General features: G+C 53.8%; 1 protein-coding gene across 1 annotated transcript in view; it reads left to right on the forward strand.

Annotated features, from left to right (window-relative positions):
* Window positions 1-13,569, forward strand: part of ADAMTS2 (ADAM metallopeptidase with thrombospondin type 1 motif, 2) — a 244,122-nt gene that overhangs the window by 204,512 nt on the left and 26,041 nt on the right. Inside the window, exons 13-18 of the mRNA XM_011960174.1 lie at window positions 5,317-5,462; window positions 7,431-7,606; window positions 9,383-9,516; window positions 12,126-12,249; window positions 12,714-12,794; window positions 13,402-13,439. Of these exons, the coding sequence (XP_011815564.1) occupies window positions 5,317-5,462; window positions 7,431-7,606; window positions 9,383-9,516; window positions 12,126-12,249; window positions 12,714-12,794; window positions 13,402-13,439 (699 nt within the window). The remainder of the gene's footprint in view (window positions 1-5,316; window positions 5,463-7,430; window positions 7,607-9,382; window positions 9,517-12,125; window positions 12,250-12,713; window positions 12,795-13,401; window positions 13,440-13,569) is intronic.

A 13,569-nucleotide genomic window follows, 5' to 3' on the forward strand; every position in this document is an offset into this window, starting at 1 on the left:
GAGGGGGGGAGCCTTTCCATGGAACTGAGTGTGTTGGGCAGGCTGGTTTGGCTGGTTTGGGTGAGAGGGGAGAGGTGGGCTCATTCCCTTTGGGTTAAAAAAAAAAAAGGCAATAGGCCAGAGGATTAGGCTGAGGAAGCTACATATCTCCTCAGCTCTAGATTCATTCATTCATTTCCCCATATGACGGGTTCCAAATTCACGCAGCACACATAACCTTTCCCTTTAAATGTTGAAGTCTCTCTAGTGGATGGAATATTTGTAGGCACTTAAGCATATGTTTATAAAACATGTCAACAACATTAAATGGTTTCTTTTCTAACAATGGGTGAGAGATCAGAGGATGAACTCTTCACGCAGGGTCATCACACTGCAGAGATCAGAGGATGAAACTCTTCACGCAGGGTCATCACACTGAGGAGATCAGAGGATGAAACTCTGCAGGGTCATCATACTGAGGAGATCAGAGGATGAACTCTTCACGCAGGGTCATCACACTGAGGAGATCAGAGGATGAAACTCTTCACGCAGGGTCATCACACTGAGGAGATCAGAGGATGAAACTCTTCACGCAGGGTCATCACTCTGAGGAGATCAGAGGATGAACTCCTCACGGAGGGTTATCACACTGTTCAGTGCTCATAGCTGTCCAGGAGGAAATCAACCAGCCTATTAGAGGAAAGACATCTGCGTGGCGGAAATGAGGGTGACTTTTTCTCTTTCTGCATTGCTTTGTCTTCCTGTTCCCTTCTACACATTTGTATTCAGGTCTGCCCCAGGGGTGGTCCCCCACACTGCAGACCCTGGGGGACTGCCCTGAGTGGTCATGCCCAGATTCCATTTCCAGGTTAGGCACTGGCTTGCCCAGTTGGGACAGGGGAACCACTGTGTGGCTCCTTCCATCCTCCTGGCTCCTGGTTCCTGTGGCCACCAGTGATTTAGAGTCTGCCCCAGCCTCAGCCTTCAGCAGTGCCAGGACAGCTCACCCACTCCATCTTCCTCAGCTTCGGCTGCTCTAACGGAAATACCACAGGCTGGTGACGTACACAACAGAGCCTTGTTCTTCGCAGTCCTGGAGGCTGGGAAATCCAAGGTATGGGTGCCAGCAAGGTTGATTTCTGGAAGGACCCTCTTCCTGGCTTGCCATGTTCCCGTGATCTCTTCACATGGCAGGGAGAGAGGGCATCTCTCTCACGTCTCCTCTCATGAGGATGTCAGTCCTACTCACGAGGGCCATTACCTAACACTTCTCAAAGGCCACCACACTGGGGGTCAGGCCTTCACCATATGAATTTGAGGGGACACACGCACTCAGGCCATGGCACTGCCTTACCTGGGCCCCTCCTCGCCTGCAAGCCCCACCTGCACCACTGGCTGAGGGGAACACCAGCCAGCATTTCTCTGGGTTGTTCCCCTCCCCTCCATGCTCGAGTGAGAGGAGGCTTTGGGGCAAGAGATGAGGTAACGGTGCCCAGGAAGGAGATGGTTACGACCCCAAGTGGCCGGGAGCCAGGGCTGCCTGACGCCAGTTGGTTTCTGTTGGCCCAGCCTGATGGGAGGAGCCCTTGACCACCTGCCCACAGTATCTCCCTCCACAGAGTAGCGGCCTCTGCAGTCCCCACGTGGCTCAGACTGCCACAAAGGCAGGCCTGGGAGGGTTTTAGCAAGGCATGAGAGTGAGGGGCCTTTGCTAGGAAGGAAGGGAAGATGGGGGCAAAGTCGGGTGCTAGGCAGGGCTTGCCCAAGCGAGAAGGACCAGGAAGGAAGCACAGGCGGGGAGCAGCTCAGGCATGGACACAGGAGTACGGGTCCCCAGAAACGACCTCAGACACAGAGACCTGATGGTAGAAGTTCCAGGGCACACTCTCAGGGCCAGCGCTGTGGGGAGACTGAGGCACTGCACAGGGATGCGACTTCAGCAGAGGGCTTGGCCAGCACCACGTGCAGCTCTGGAGCCTTTCACAGTTGGCCCAACTGAAGCAACGTTTGAACCCCAACCCTGACCGGTCACTGGCTTTGGCTGTCCCCAGGAAAGGGACATGACTTTGGTCTGGGGGCTGTTCCTGGAAAAGAACTCAGCTGTGAGCCATGAGCAGCCCACATGCTCCACAGTTTGAGGAATCAATGACTTGGTCCTGAAGAGGGATCTGGGTGGCACAGCACGGGGTCTACTGCGCCAGGTGTGCGTTGAGGAGATGGAGGTGTGCACGGGGCAGGGAGGGAAGAGAGAGGGATCTGTTCAGAGCAGTCAGCGCTACAGTGCTGATGTGCTGGGGCAGGCGACCCTGAGGGGTAAGTAGAGGCCAGTCGTACCGAGTCTTTGATGCCAGCCACAAGGCTTGGTCCTGCTGCAAGAGGGGAGCCATGGAGGGGCTTTGAGGAGGAAGCAGAAGTCGATTTCCCATGAAGCTCATGATGCTTAGGCTTCAGGGCCCCTGGCTCACCTGACCCCCTTCCAAGGCCCGGGGAGAGGCCAAGCCATGTGTTCACGTGGTCGTATGGTTTTGTAAATTTTGCAAAAATAAGATATTTTAACCATATTTGATTAAGAGCACTTCTGTCTTCATTCCTGCTTCTCACTGATGTACCTCTTCTCCCGTGGGTGGCATTAGAACGGCCTCGGGCATTTTGCTGCTTTGACTACAGAGAAAATGGATTGAGGGCATTTTTTTGGCTTATTGCCACGATTCTGTCTCTTACAAGTAGAGTTAAATTATTGTGTCTGTCCAGGTGTAATAGTAGCTTCCAGAAATACTTGCCACACCGCTGTGCCAACTCACCTGGGGTCATTGCAGAATATGGGCTGTGTGCTGGCCGTTTCCTCAGATCTTTGGAGAAAAAGGTGCCTCAACGGTACCTGAGGTTATGACTACTTCTATATGAGCAGTATTTTGTTTTCATTTTAGGTTTGTTTTATAGATGGAGTACTTTAAACACAGATCCAACATGGATATTTCTTTAGAAAGGCCAAGTGTAACAGGATGGTCTGCTTGTCTAAAAGCTGGCCTAGGTCATGTGTGGTGGCTAACACCTGTAATTCGACACTTTGGGAGGCCAAGGTGGGTGGATCACTTGAGGTCAGGAGTTCGAGATTAGCCTGGCCAACATGGTGAAACCCCATCTCTACTAAAAATACAAAAATTAGCTGCACGTGGTGGCGCATGCCTGTAATCCCAGCTACTCGGGAGGCTGAGGCAGGAGAATCACTTGAACCCAGGAGGTGGAGGTTGCAGTGAGTCAAGATCATGCCAATGCACTCCAGGCTGGACGACAGAGTGAGACTCTGTCTCAAAAAAATAAATACAATAATTAAAACATAAATAAATAAAAGTTGGCCTAGCCTCACAACATATGGATGACAATAAATGAAGGGCTCTAAAAAATTTCAAAGACAGAAGAGAAACCTCAATGAAAACACAATGCAAAACTGTTGATTATGTCTGAATGCACTGTTTTCACTTCCACTTGGAAAGTGGCTTGGGAATGTTTCCATAAAATAAGGAAGAAATGACAGACTCTGATTTGGATATATGTATAAAATATACCTTTTATCATTTTCAAATTTATTTATTAGAAAGGAAAGAAAATTCAGATAAAAATTAATGGAATGTGAAACTAAAGTAGTAGAAAATGAGCAAGGAAAAAAAAAATAACTCTGGCTTCAAAAAGCTCATTGTCACCAAAAAAAGAAAGGTTTTATATCAAACCAAAAGCAGTCGCTCATTAGGAGGAAGAGACACATATCAAAGAAGTTAGCAGGCTCTTGGAGCATTTGACAGCCTCATTAATGAAGAGGAGGGAATCTGATGAACACACAGGAAAATGGTTCAGACATCTTTCTGTGAATCTGATGAACACATAGGAAAATGGTTCAGACATCTTTCTGATTTGACATGAAATGTTGACAACATCAAAGACGCCGGGAAGCTGCAAATGCTGCCAGTACAGTGAGGCATCCACAGCAACTGTTACCGAGCATTGCTCATCCAAAGAGTGTATTAAAGGCCAGCTCCCACAGAGAAAACTTGAAATGCCCTGAAATCCACATCAAGGACGGAAACCAGAGAGCACCTCCTCCAAATCTGATCATCCTAAATGTTCAGATGGCATCACCCATAACTTCTTTAAAGTATTGATCTTTTTTTAAAAAAAAGAAAGAATTTCCCTCAATATGCCAGGGCAAGTGTTGGCCAACTCCATCTGCTGCCTGTTTGGTTGGGATTGGTTTTTTTCTCTAACAGCTTTAATAAGATGAGATCTGTATTTAAATTCACTTTTTAAAGTATACAGGCCGGGTGCAGTGGCTCACGCCTGTAATCCCAACACTTTGGGAAGGTTGAGGCAGGTGGATGACCTGAGGTCAGGAGTTCGAGACCAGCCTGGCCAATATGGTGAAACCCTATCCCTACTAAAAATACAAAAAAAATTAGTTGGGCGTGGTGGTGGGCACCTATAATCCCAGCTACTCAGGAGGCTGAGGCAGGAGAATCGCTTGAACCCAGGAAGTGGAGGTTACAGTGGGCGACAGAGTGAGACTCTGTCTCAAGAAAAAAAAAAGAAACAACAGTACGGAGTCAGAACTGAAGGAAAAGTTCCATCATTGTTCTCTGTTTTTTGGTTGGTTGTGGTTATTGTCAGTTTTAAAACGTTTTTGTATGATGTATTTTCTCATTTCAAGTCAATAATCCATTTTGCACCTAATTTAATTCTTTAATTTTGCAATCTTCCTCTTAAAGCAGGTCCCCTAAACTAGAGACGCTTCCTCCCCCTCGACCTAGAGGAATGGGAGCACTGTGATCAGATTAAGTTGTGAAATTGTTTTTCCTACATGCCAGCGTTGGACTTTATTCCCGGTTTTTACCATGTCGGCTATTACTTGTTCCTCTTTTCTGTAGTACTTCCTCTAAATCGCCTTTTTTACTTAAATAAACCTTGGATGTCTTGCAGTCACTGGCCTGATGTGCCAGTGGTGTCTTTATAAACGGGCTGTGTGTGGGCACCCAGGAGACATCTATCCTGGCGACATAGTATGGTACAAGTTCCGGCTGAGGGGACACAGAGCTGCTGGAAGGCAGGAGGATGGGTCAGCGAGCAGGAGGCAGGGCAGGCCGGCCCTTCACTGTGCCTCTTATTGCCTCTGGCGGATGAGGCCTGTCTTCCAGGGGCTCTGAGCGTCTAGGGGCAAGGAGGGTGAGCTCCCCCTGTGCCCCGGAGCCAGGCCAGGACGTGTCCCAGGCACTGCAGGCTGCGGAGTGCTGGAGTGTCCCCACGGCCCGGTGTGAGGGTGAGTGGAGGGACTGGCTTCCTGTCTTTCAGCATTGCTTTAAAGGACACTGCATCTGGCTGACGCCTGACATCCTCAAACGGGACGGCAACTGGGGCGCTTGGAGTCCGTTTGGCTCCTGCTCACGTACCTGTGGCACGGGCGTGAAGTTCAGGACCCGCCAGTGCGACAACCCACAGTGAGTTGGCCCCACGTTCCCCTGGCCTTCCTGAGTGGCAGCTGAGGGTCCAGGAGACCCTCTCCAGCCAGCCCTGTCCTGGAGGGCCTTGTGGCTGCTCACCAGTTCTGGAGAGGTGCAGGGCAGGCTGCCCCGCCCACCTCACCCTACCTGGGAGGGGGCCACGGCTCAGGGGATGCTTAGCCCTGCCTCTTACTCCTTCCCCCGGACTGGGCCCGCGGCCCACCTGCCTGCAGCCCACTCTAGACAGGTTTACTCTGTCTCTCCTGGCCACGGGCATGGAGGAGAGGAGGCAGGACCGAGCTGGGAAAATGGGGGTAAACGGGGGTGGCCTCTCAGGCCCGCGGATGCTAGCACCTGGGCAGCTGTTTGCAGCCAGGTGAGGGCAGGGTTGGGACTTGTCATCAGTGTCTGGCTGTCCAGGGCAGGGACAGCCTGTGGAGCCGGCCCATGCCAGCTGCATCCCCGTGCCCAGCCACACCCCACCCCCACCCGTCACGCAGGCCCCATGCCCTGTGCTGTCCTCTTGCCCCTTCTCATTCCTCCCACCTCACCCCACACACCCTGTAAATGTCTCCTGGGCCCATGCGCCCTCCTCGGCCCACAGCCACTTTCTTATCCACACCCTCCTCTCCCTCCTCCTCTGCCTGCCTCCTCCTGCCTGAACGCTCACCCCGGCCTCACCCAGGGAGCGTCCTGGTGGGGCTGGGGTGGAGAGAGAACCCTCCACAAACATTGGCGTTACTCCATCTCCCACCCGCCCAGCGGGCCCTTACGCTGCAGGCCCTGCGGCTGCTTAGACACACACAGCTTCTGTCTTTCCTTTTTGGCCTGTCTGGTATTTTAAGGACTTTGATTTGCCTGAAAATATTGACAATCTGTAATTTCACATTAGAAAAACAAACAAAACAGATTTCCAGCCTTCGAATCGGGCATCACAGATGCACAGCCAGGCCCAGTTACCAGCTGGCCAGAGGCCTCTGGGGTACGTCCCGGCTGCTGGGCTTCGGCCTCTGCAGCCGCTGCTGGGTCCTGTTCCCTTGGGCTGCTCTGCTTGCTCTGGCCAGGCCTGAACTGGACCCTGGGGAGCCAGAGAGGGCCATCAGTCTCGGTTCTGGGGAGGGAGTCAAGACCGTATCAGCCTCCCTCAGCAGCATTTGTGAACATGCGTGTGCATGGAGCCCTCTCCTACCCCTGCTATCCTCCTGCCCCAGGCTCCAGGCTGCCCTCCTGGCCAGGAGCAGACAGGGAGCCCCGTGGCCTCTCCTCAAGCACCCTTGGGGCTTTTACACCATACTCGGGAAGATATTGCTGGGCATTTAGAACCTCAAGAGGCAGTGTGTGGGTCGGTGCTGTTTTCAATGAAGCGAAGACGTTACGGAGACGCAGCCCGCCTTGTCTGCAGGGAGAAAACCCAGCGGCCGTGGTACATCTGCCTTGTGCCAGACACTTGCTAAGAACAGCAGCACTGGGACTCTGGGGCCTCAGCATGCCTCTTTCTGTGCCAGGCTCAGTGCCCAGGGCCAGCTGCAGAGGAGACTCGCTCAACTCCTGCCGGCTGGGGTTCTCGCCCTGTGGGGAACACAGAACCTAAACACCCAATCACAGCTTCCTGTTCATTTCCAAGCCCAGGCATCAGTGCTGGGGAGGGGGCGGCACCTGGGCTGTGAGCAGATGCTGCCTCCCCACAGGAGCCCCAGGAGGGGGGAATGTGGCCATCCTGCCCTATCCTTTCAAGATCTTCACTCTGAGGCCTGACAGGCTGGGGAACTGCCCAGGTCTTATACCTGCAACGTGGCAGAGCAAGGTCCCTTTGCTCAGCAGAGCTGCCCCCCGACACCTGAGACTTAGGGATCCCCCCGACACCTGAGACTTAGGGATCCCCCCTGAAAAGATCTCACAAGTGGCACCCAGGTGCTGCCTCTTTCCGTTGGCACTGAGCGGCAAGGCCTTTGCTTTCTCCTCCAGCCCAGCCAACGGGGGCCGCACCTGCTCGGGCCTTGCCTACGACTTCCAGCTCTGCAGCCGCCAGGACTGCCCCGACTCCCTGGCTGACTTCCGTGAGGAGCAGTGCCGCCAGTGGGACCTGTACTTTGAGCACGGTGATGCCCAGCACCACTGGCTGCCCCACGAGCACCGGGATGGTGAGCCCCTCTGGGGACAGCAGTGGGGCTCAGCAGGCAGGCCCTAGGGTGGGCAGGTGGGGGTTGCCTTGGCTTGTGCCTGTGATTCTGCATGGGGCAAGGCTGCCACGACCCTGGGCTAGCAGGAGAGCCCACCCTGACTGGTGTGGCTGCCCTGGGCCACTCCCGGGTGGGGCATTAAGGTTCCTAGCAGGGCTGCAATCCCAGAGCAGCCAGAACACCTGGAGTAGCTAAGGACACGGAAGAGGTGGCTGGGCTGTGGGCTCGGCAGAGGCTGGGCTCCTGCAGTCCACCAGGGGTGGACAAGGCTTGAACTGCATGGTCAGCTCAAGGCTGAGGCCAGGGCTGGCCCTGCCAAGGAATCTGGTGACCTCTGACCTTCTCTATTAGTCAGGACTCTCAGTTGCAAGTGTCAGAAAGTTGACTTCAACTGGTTTCAGCATTAGAAGGCATTTATTGCTCAGGGACCTGAGGAGTCTGGTGGTCTTGGGCATGGCAGTGCTTGTGTGGCAGCTGGGGACCTTCTTATGACCGACTAAACATACAGTCCCCGTTTCTCCTCCGTGACTATTGCCCTAGCCCAGCACCTGCTGCCCTATGTGGGCCAGTGCAGGGTTGGAGGTGACAGAGCAGACGGGGTCCCCCTCTGGTGGAGGCTGCAGTCTAGGGGCCCAGCGTTTTCGTTGCCTCTGAGATAAAGGCTGAGAAGGGAGGGTTCCTGGGATCTGGGTCTGAATCCAGGCAGACTGGCCTCATTCTGGATTTCAGAGATTGACTGAAAAGGATTCTTTATTTACTTTTTCTTTTTTTTTTTTTTGAGACGGAGTCTTACTCTGTTGCCCAGGCTGGAGTGCAGTGGCGCGATCTCGGCTCACTGCAAGCTCCGCTCCCAGGTTCACTCAAGTCTCCTGCCTCAGCCTTCTGAGTAGCTGGGACAATAGGCACCCGCCACCACGACCGGCTATTTTTGTTTTTGTATTTTTAGTAGAGACAGGGTTTCACCGTGTTAGCCAAGATGATCTCAATCTCCTGACCTTGTGATCTGCCTGCCTCAGCTTCCCAAAGTGCTGGGATTACAGGTGTGAGCCATTGCTCCTGACCTTTTTTTTTTTTTTTTTTTTTTGAGGTGGGGTCTTGCTCTGTCACCCAGGCTAGAGGCTGGAGTGCAGTGTGTTGTGGTGCAGTGTTGGCTCACTGCAAGCTCCGCCTCCTGGTTTCAAGCGATTCTCCTGCCTCAGCCTCCCAAGTATCTGGGATTACAGGCGCCCGCCACCACACCCGGCTAATTTTTGTATTTTTAGTAGAGACAGGGTTTCACCATGTTGGTCAGGCTGGTCTTGAACTCCTGACCCCAAGTGATCTGCCCACCTTAGCCTCCCAAAGTGCTGGGACTACAGGCGTGAGCCATCGTGCCCGGCCTGGAAAGGGTTCTTTAGATAGCGACCCAGCAAACAGTCATTTGCAGCCTCAGGGGTCTCCAGGCGGGGCCCCGGGATGTGAGAGCCAGGCTGCACCAACAGCCTGGCTGGCTTGGTTGGGAAAAGCTCTTCCGAAGTCCACAACCACCAGGGTCAAAGGCTCAGGAGACACAGAGACAGGACGGGGGCTGCTGTCACCCACCCCTTTCCCTCTCTGTCTGCCCTGGAGGGCGGGCCACGTGGGGGCAGGTGAGTCCTAAGACCCTCATGGAAATTTCTCCCTGCATGGTGCCTCCTTTGCACACGCCTGGGGAAGCCATCAGGGCTCCTTGCAGACCCCCGGCTGCTTCCCTTCCAGCCAAGGAGAGATGCCACCTGTACTGCGAGTCCAGGGAGACTGGGGAGGTGGTATCCATGAAGCGCATGGTGCACGACGGGACACGCTGCTCCTATAAGGACGCCTTCAGCCTCTGTGTGCGCGGGGACTGCAGGGTGAGTACACAGAGGCCGGCGCAGGGGGCTACCGTGTCAAGTCTCAGCTTCCTGGGTACTGACCTCCCGCTTTTTGGGCTACAGGGAAGATGCGTGAGGTGAAGCACACAAAGTGTCAGAAACAGTGCCCAGACCAGGGCAGGCTCTTAGCAAATGTCTGTTTACCTCTTCCCTGTGCTGGGAGCCTCAGACTTGAGTATGCCTAGGATTCACCTGGAGAGTTTGGACTCCACCTCAGACATCCTGATTCCACAGGTCAGGGTGGCGGCCTGGGAGCATGAATTTTTAGGAGCATCCCAGGTGATTTCCGATGCACGTGACCTACAGGGGATCCCTGTGAAGCAGGCCCCGTCCTTGCACCCTGTAGGGCACTGGGCAGCTTCTTGCTGGATCTGGGGGACCCCTGTGAGGGTCACTGGTTTGGTGCTTTGTAGAAATGCCTCCCCTGTTTTCTTTTATTATGATGCCTTTGGCTTCAGTCTTAGGCTGTCAGGAAAAACAATCATGTGTCACCTCGGCATGTGACAGTGACATGAACATAGACTTGTCCCTGCCAGGCTCCCCCGCAAACAACTGGAAGCCTCTCCTTAGGGCTTGTGTAGACAGGACTTATTGCAGGAGTCATGGAGGCTGACTCTGGCTTGACCTTCCTGAGAAATAGCAGCGTTGGCAGGAAGGCATCTCTAGGGAAGTGGGCGCAGGTGCAGCGGCTAGGGCTGGAGGCTGGGAGCTGGGAGCTGGAGCCAGGAGGGTGCTTGAAGGCTGCTCTGCATTTGCTCCTGTGACTTCAGCAGGGCAGAGAGGCTGGTTCAGCCGGATCAGCCAGAGCCTGGCAGGGAGGCTGGGCTGTACGGCTGGCTCAGAGATGGTGACACCAAATACTCCAAAACAAGCACAGGTAGTGTCTGCTTTGTACCCGTGGGATTTTAACTTATGGAGGTGACCCAGTGAGGACGTGGGGAGGCCAATGTCACTGAAAGGGCTCCTCAGGAAGGCAGGGCAGTATAAAGGGAACAGCTCGGAAATGGCCAGTTTGAATCATTCCAGTGAGCTCTGGAGTCCAGGGTGGTCCCCAGTTGTCTGGTACCTGACCCTGGGATGACTTAGGGTGAAGGAATCTTGGTTTGGTATGTGAGGCCTGGATAAAGGGGGTACTTGGGGTATAGACTGAGGACTGGCTGGTTTGCATATGAAAGGTGTGTCCCCAGCCCAGTGCTTTGCTGTCCCTTAGAACTGGGGAGCCCTGGGAGGTGTGGTCTCTCCCCAGACAGGAAGACTTTCAAGATGTCAAAATATCAAGACATAAGAAATTTTAAAAAACGAAAACATAATACAGGCAGCAAGCATGGGAAACAGTTGTAGTACAAGTAGCTTTAGATGGCAGCTGTGAACATGGTTGCAAACCTAACGGGGAGGGAAGATCACTAATCCACCATCTCAGTGGGTATGGCTATCACTTCATTCCTCACATTGATATTAAAGAAGGATAGGGGCTGGGCGCGGCGGCTCATGCCTGTAATCCCAGCACTTTGGGAGGCCGAGGCAGGCAGATCACTTGAGGTCAGGAGTTCAAGACTACTCTGACCAACATGGTGAAACCCCATCTCTACTAAAAATACAAAAAAATTTAGCCGTGCATGGTGGCACATGCCTATAGTTTCAGCTGCTCGGGAGGCTGAGGCAGGAGACTCACTTGAACCCAGGAAGCGGAGGCTGAGGTGAGCCGAGATCACGCCACTGACTCCAGCGTAGGTGACAGAGCGAGATTCCATCTCAAAAAAAAAAAGAATAAGTTAAATATTTTATTAATGTTGATTTTGACAGGTAATAGCAGGTTGCTCAATTTTGCATAATTAGAAAACATAAATATTCATGCAGAATCTAATACTGGGTCAAAAAATAATATCCAACTGGATTCCGTCTATTAAAGAATATCAACACTTGGCTGGGTGCAGTGGCTCAGGCCTGTAATCCCAGCACTTTGGGAGGCCAAGGCAGGCAGATCACCTGAGGTCAGGAGTTCGACACCAGTCTGGCCAACATGGTGAAATCCTGTCGTACTAAAAATACAAAAAAATTAGCCTGGCATGGTGGTGGGCACCTGTAATCCCAGCTACTCGGGAGGCTGAGGCAGAAGAACTGCTTGAACCCAGGAGGCAGAGGTTGTAGTGAGCTGAGATTGTACCACTGCACTCCAGCTTGGGTGACAGAGTGAGATTCTGTCTCAAAAAAAATTTAAAAATAAACAGCGTCTCCCGCTTGCCAAACATAAATGTTCACCAAGCCAGGGACAGTGTCTGCCTGGGCCCCGGTGGGTCCCCTGCCCAAGATAAGCCACATATACAGGGACCCAGACGGAAACTGCCAGGTCGAGATGTGCTGTAGGTGGCAGGCAAGGTCGGTTTAACTGATGACCAAACGCATTCTGATTTTGGAGGTAATAAAAGATGAGGCCAGGCGAGATGGTTCATGCCTGTAATCCCAATGCTTTGGGAGGCCAAGGCAGGAGGATTTCTTGAGGCCAGGTGTTCGAGACTGGGGACAACATAGCATGACCCTGACTCTACTAGCCGGACATCTCAAGGGCTCACTGCCTCCTCCCCCAACAGAAGGTAGGCTGTGACGGTGTGATCGGCTCCAGCAAGCAGGAAGACAAATGTGGCGTGTGTGGAGGGGACAACAGCCACTGCAAAGTGGTCAAGGGCACGTTCACACGGTCACCCAAGAAGCACGGTGAGTGAGTCCCTGCCCTCTGCCCTGGAGCCTGGATGCCCGCAGTAGCTCATGCCCGGACAGCTGCGGGCCTGACTCATCCTGGGACTGTCCCGGGTCATGACTATTCTGGGGAGGGGGAGAGGTCTGTGACAGTGATGTGGAGGGAGAATCCTAAGTTGGGGACAGCCCCAGCTGGGTGCCAGGGTGGGTGGAGAAGAGGAGAGTGGGGGCCTAGGTCACAGGAGTCAGAGTGGAGAATGCCAGTATCTAAGGATGTCCGGGTGGGGCCTTAGAGACTAGCCCAGAGGCAGCAGCTTTCCTGGTGGCCCCTCTCAGGTGGGTGCTCAAAGCCAGAGAAATACCAGGGTCCTGGGAGAGCCCCCAAGGGAACTGCCTTGAAGAGCGAGGCCCCTCCTTGCATTATGTGAATTCGAGCAGCCCTTTCCCTTCTCAGTTTGCTGTGTCTTTCCACATCAAAAAAGGTTACATCAAGATGTTTGAGATCCCTGCGGGAGCCAGGCACCTGCTCATTCAGGAGGTAGACGCCACCAGCCACCATCTGGGTGAGTCTCAGAGCCGGACAACTCAGCATCCTCAAGACCTGGCTCCTCTGGGATCAACGGGCAGAGTGCTAGGGGTCAGGGGCCTGGGTTGTACAGCTGTGACCTGAGTCAGGGCAGCCCCTCCCCTACCTGTCCCTCTGCTCAGCCCACCTGGGCCCTGTCCCAGGGTCCTCCCTCTGTGGAGAAGCCAGGGTTTGGGATCAGAGGCCTCCACTTGGCAGCAGCTATGAAAGGATGTATGTCCAAAACATGTGTCCCTCAGTCTACAGGATGACTCCCTGTCACCTGTTCTCACCGTTGGGGTGGGAAGGCCCCCTGCCCTTGGGAAGGCAGGCAGGGTCTGCAGGCAGCAGGGTCCTAGGCAGCCCTCCCATCCCCACGGCAAGGCCAGCTGGCAGGTGGGTGCACACAGTGCACTTATATTTTCAATTCATTTAATTTTAAATTCAAGAGATTCCAGCTAAAATAGGGATTCTGGTATCTCCCAAAAATGTGGATGTTCTCACACCTCTGGGTGCCCCTTTCCACGAAGCAGCACTGCCTGGAAGACTGCGACCTCCCAGGCCACACGGGAGGCTCTCAGGGCCTGTCCACCCTTCCCCTGAAGGTGCCTGGGCCCTGCCTTCTGGGGACTCGTGGGCCAAGGTCAGAAGTGATACCAGGGACTGCTGGGGCCCCTGGATAAGTCCCTTGCCCAGTCTGAGCCCCACATTCATCCCTGTCCCCAGGAGGCTGGACAGGGTCGAGGCTCCCATGCTGCCTGACAAACACACCA

This window comes from Colobus angolensis, unplaced genomic scaffold (assembly GCF_000951035.1).
Source record: "Colobus angolensis palliatus isolate OR3802 unplaced genomic scaffold, Cang.pa_1.0 Scaffold509, whole genome shotgun sequence".
NCBI lineage: Eukaryota > Metazoa > Chordata > Mammalia > Primates > Cercopithecidae > Colobus > Colobus angolensis.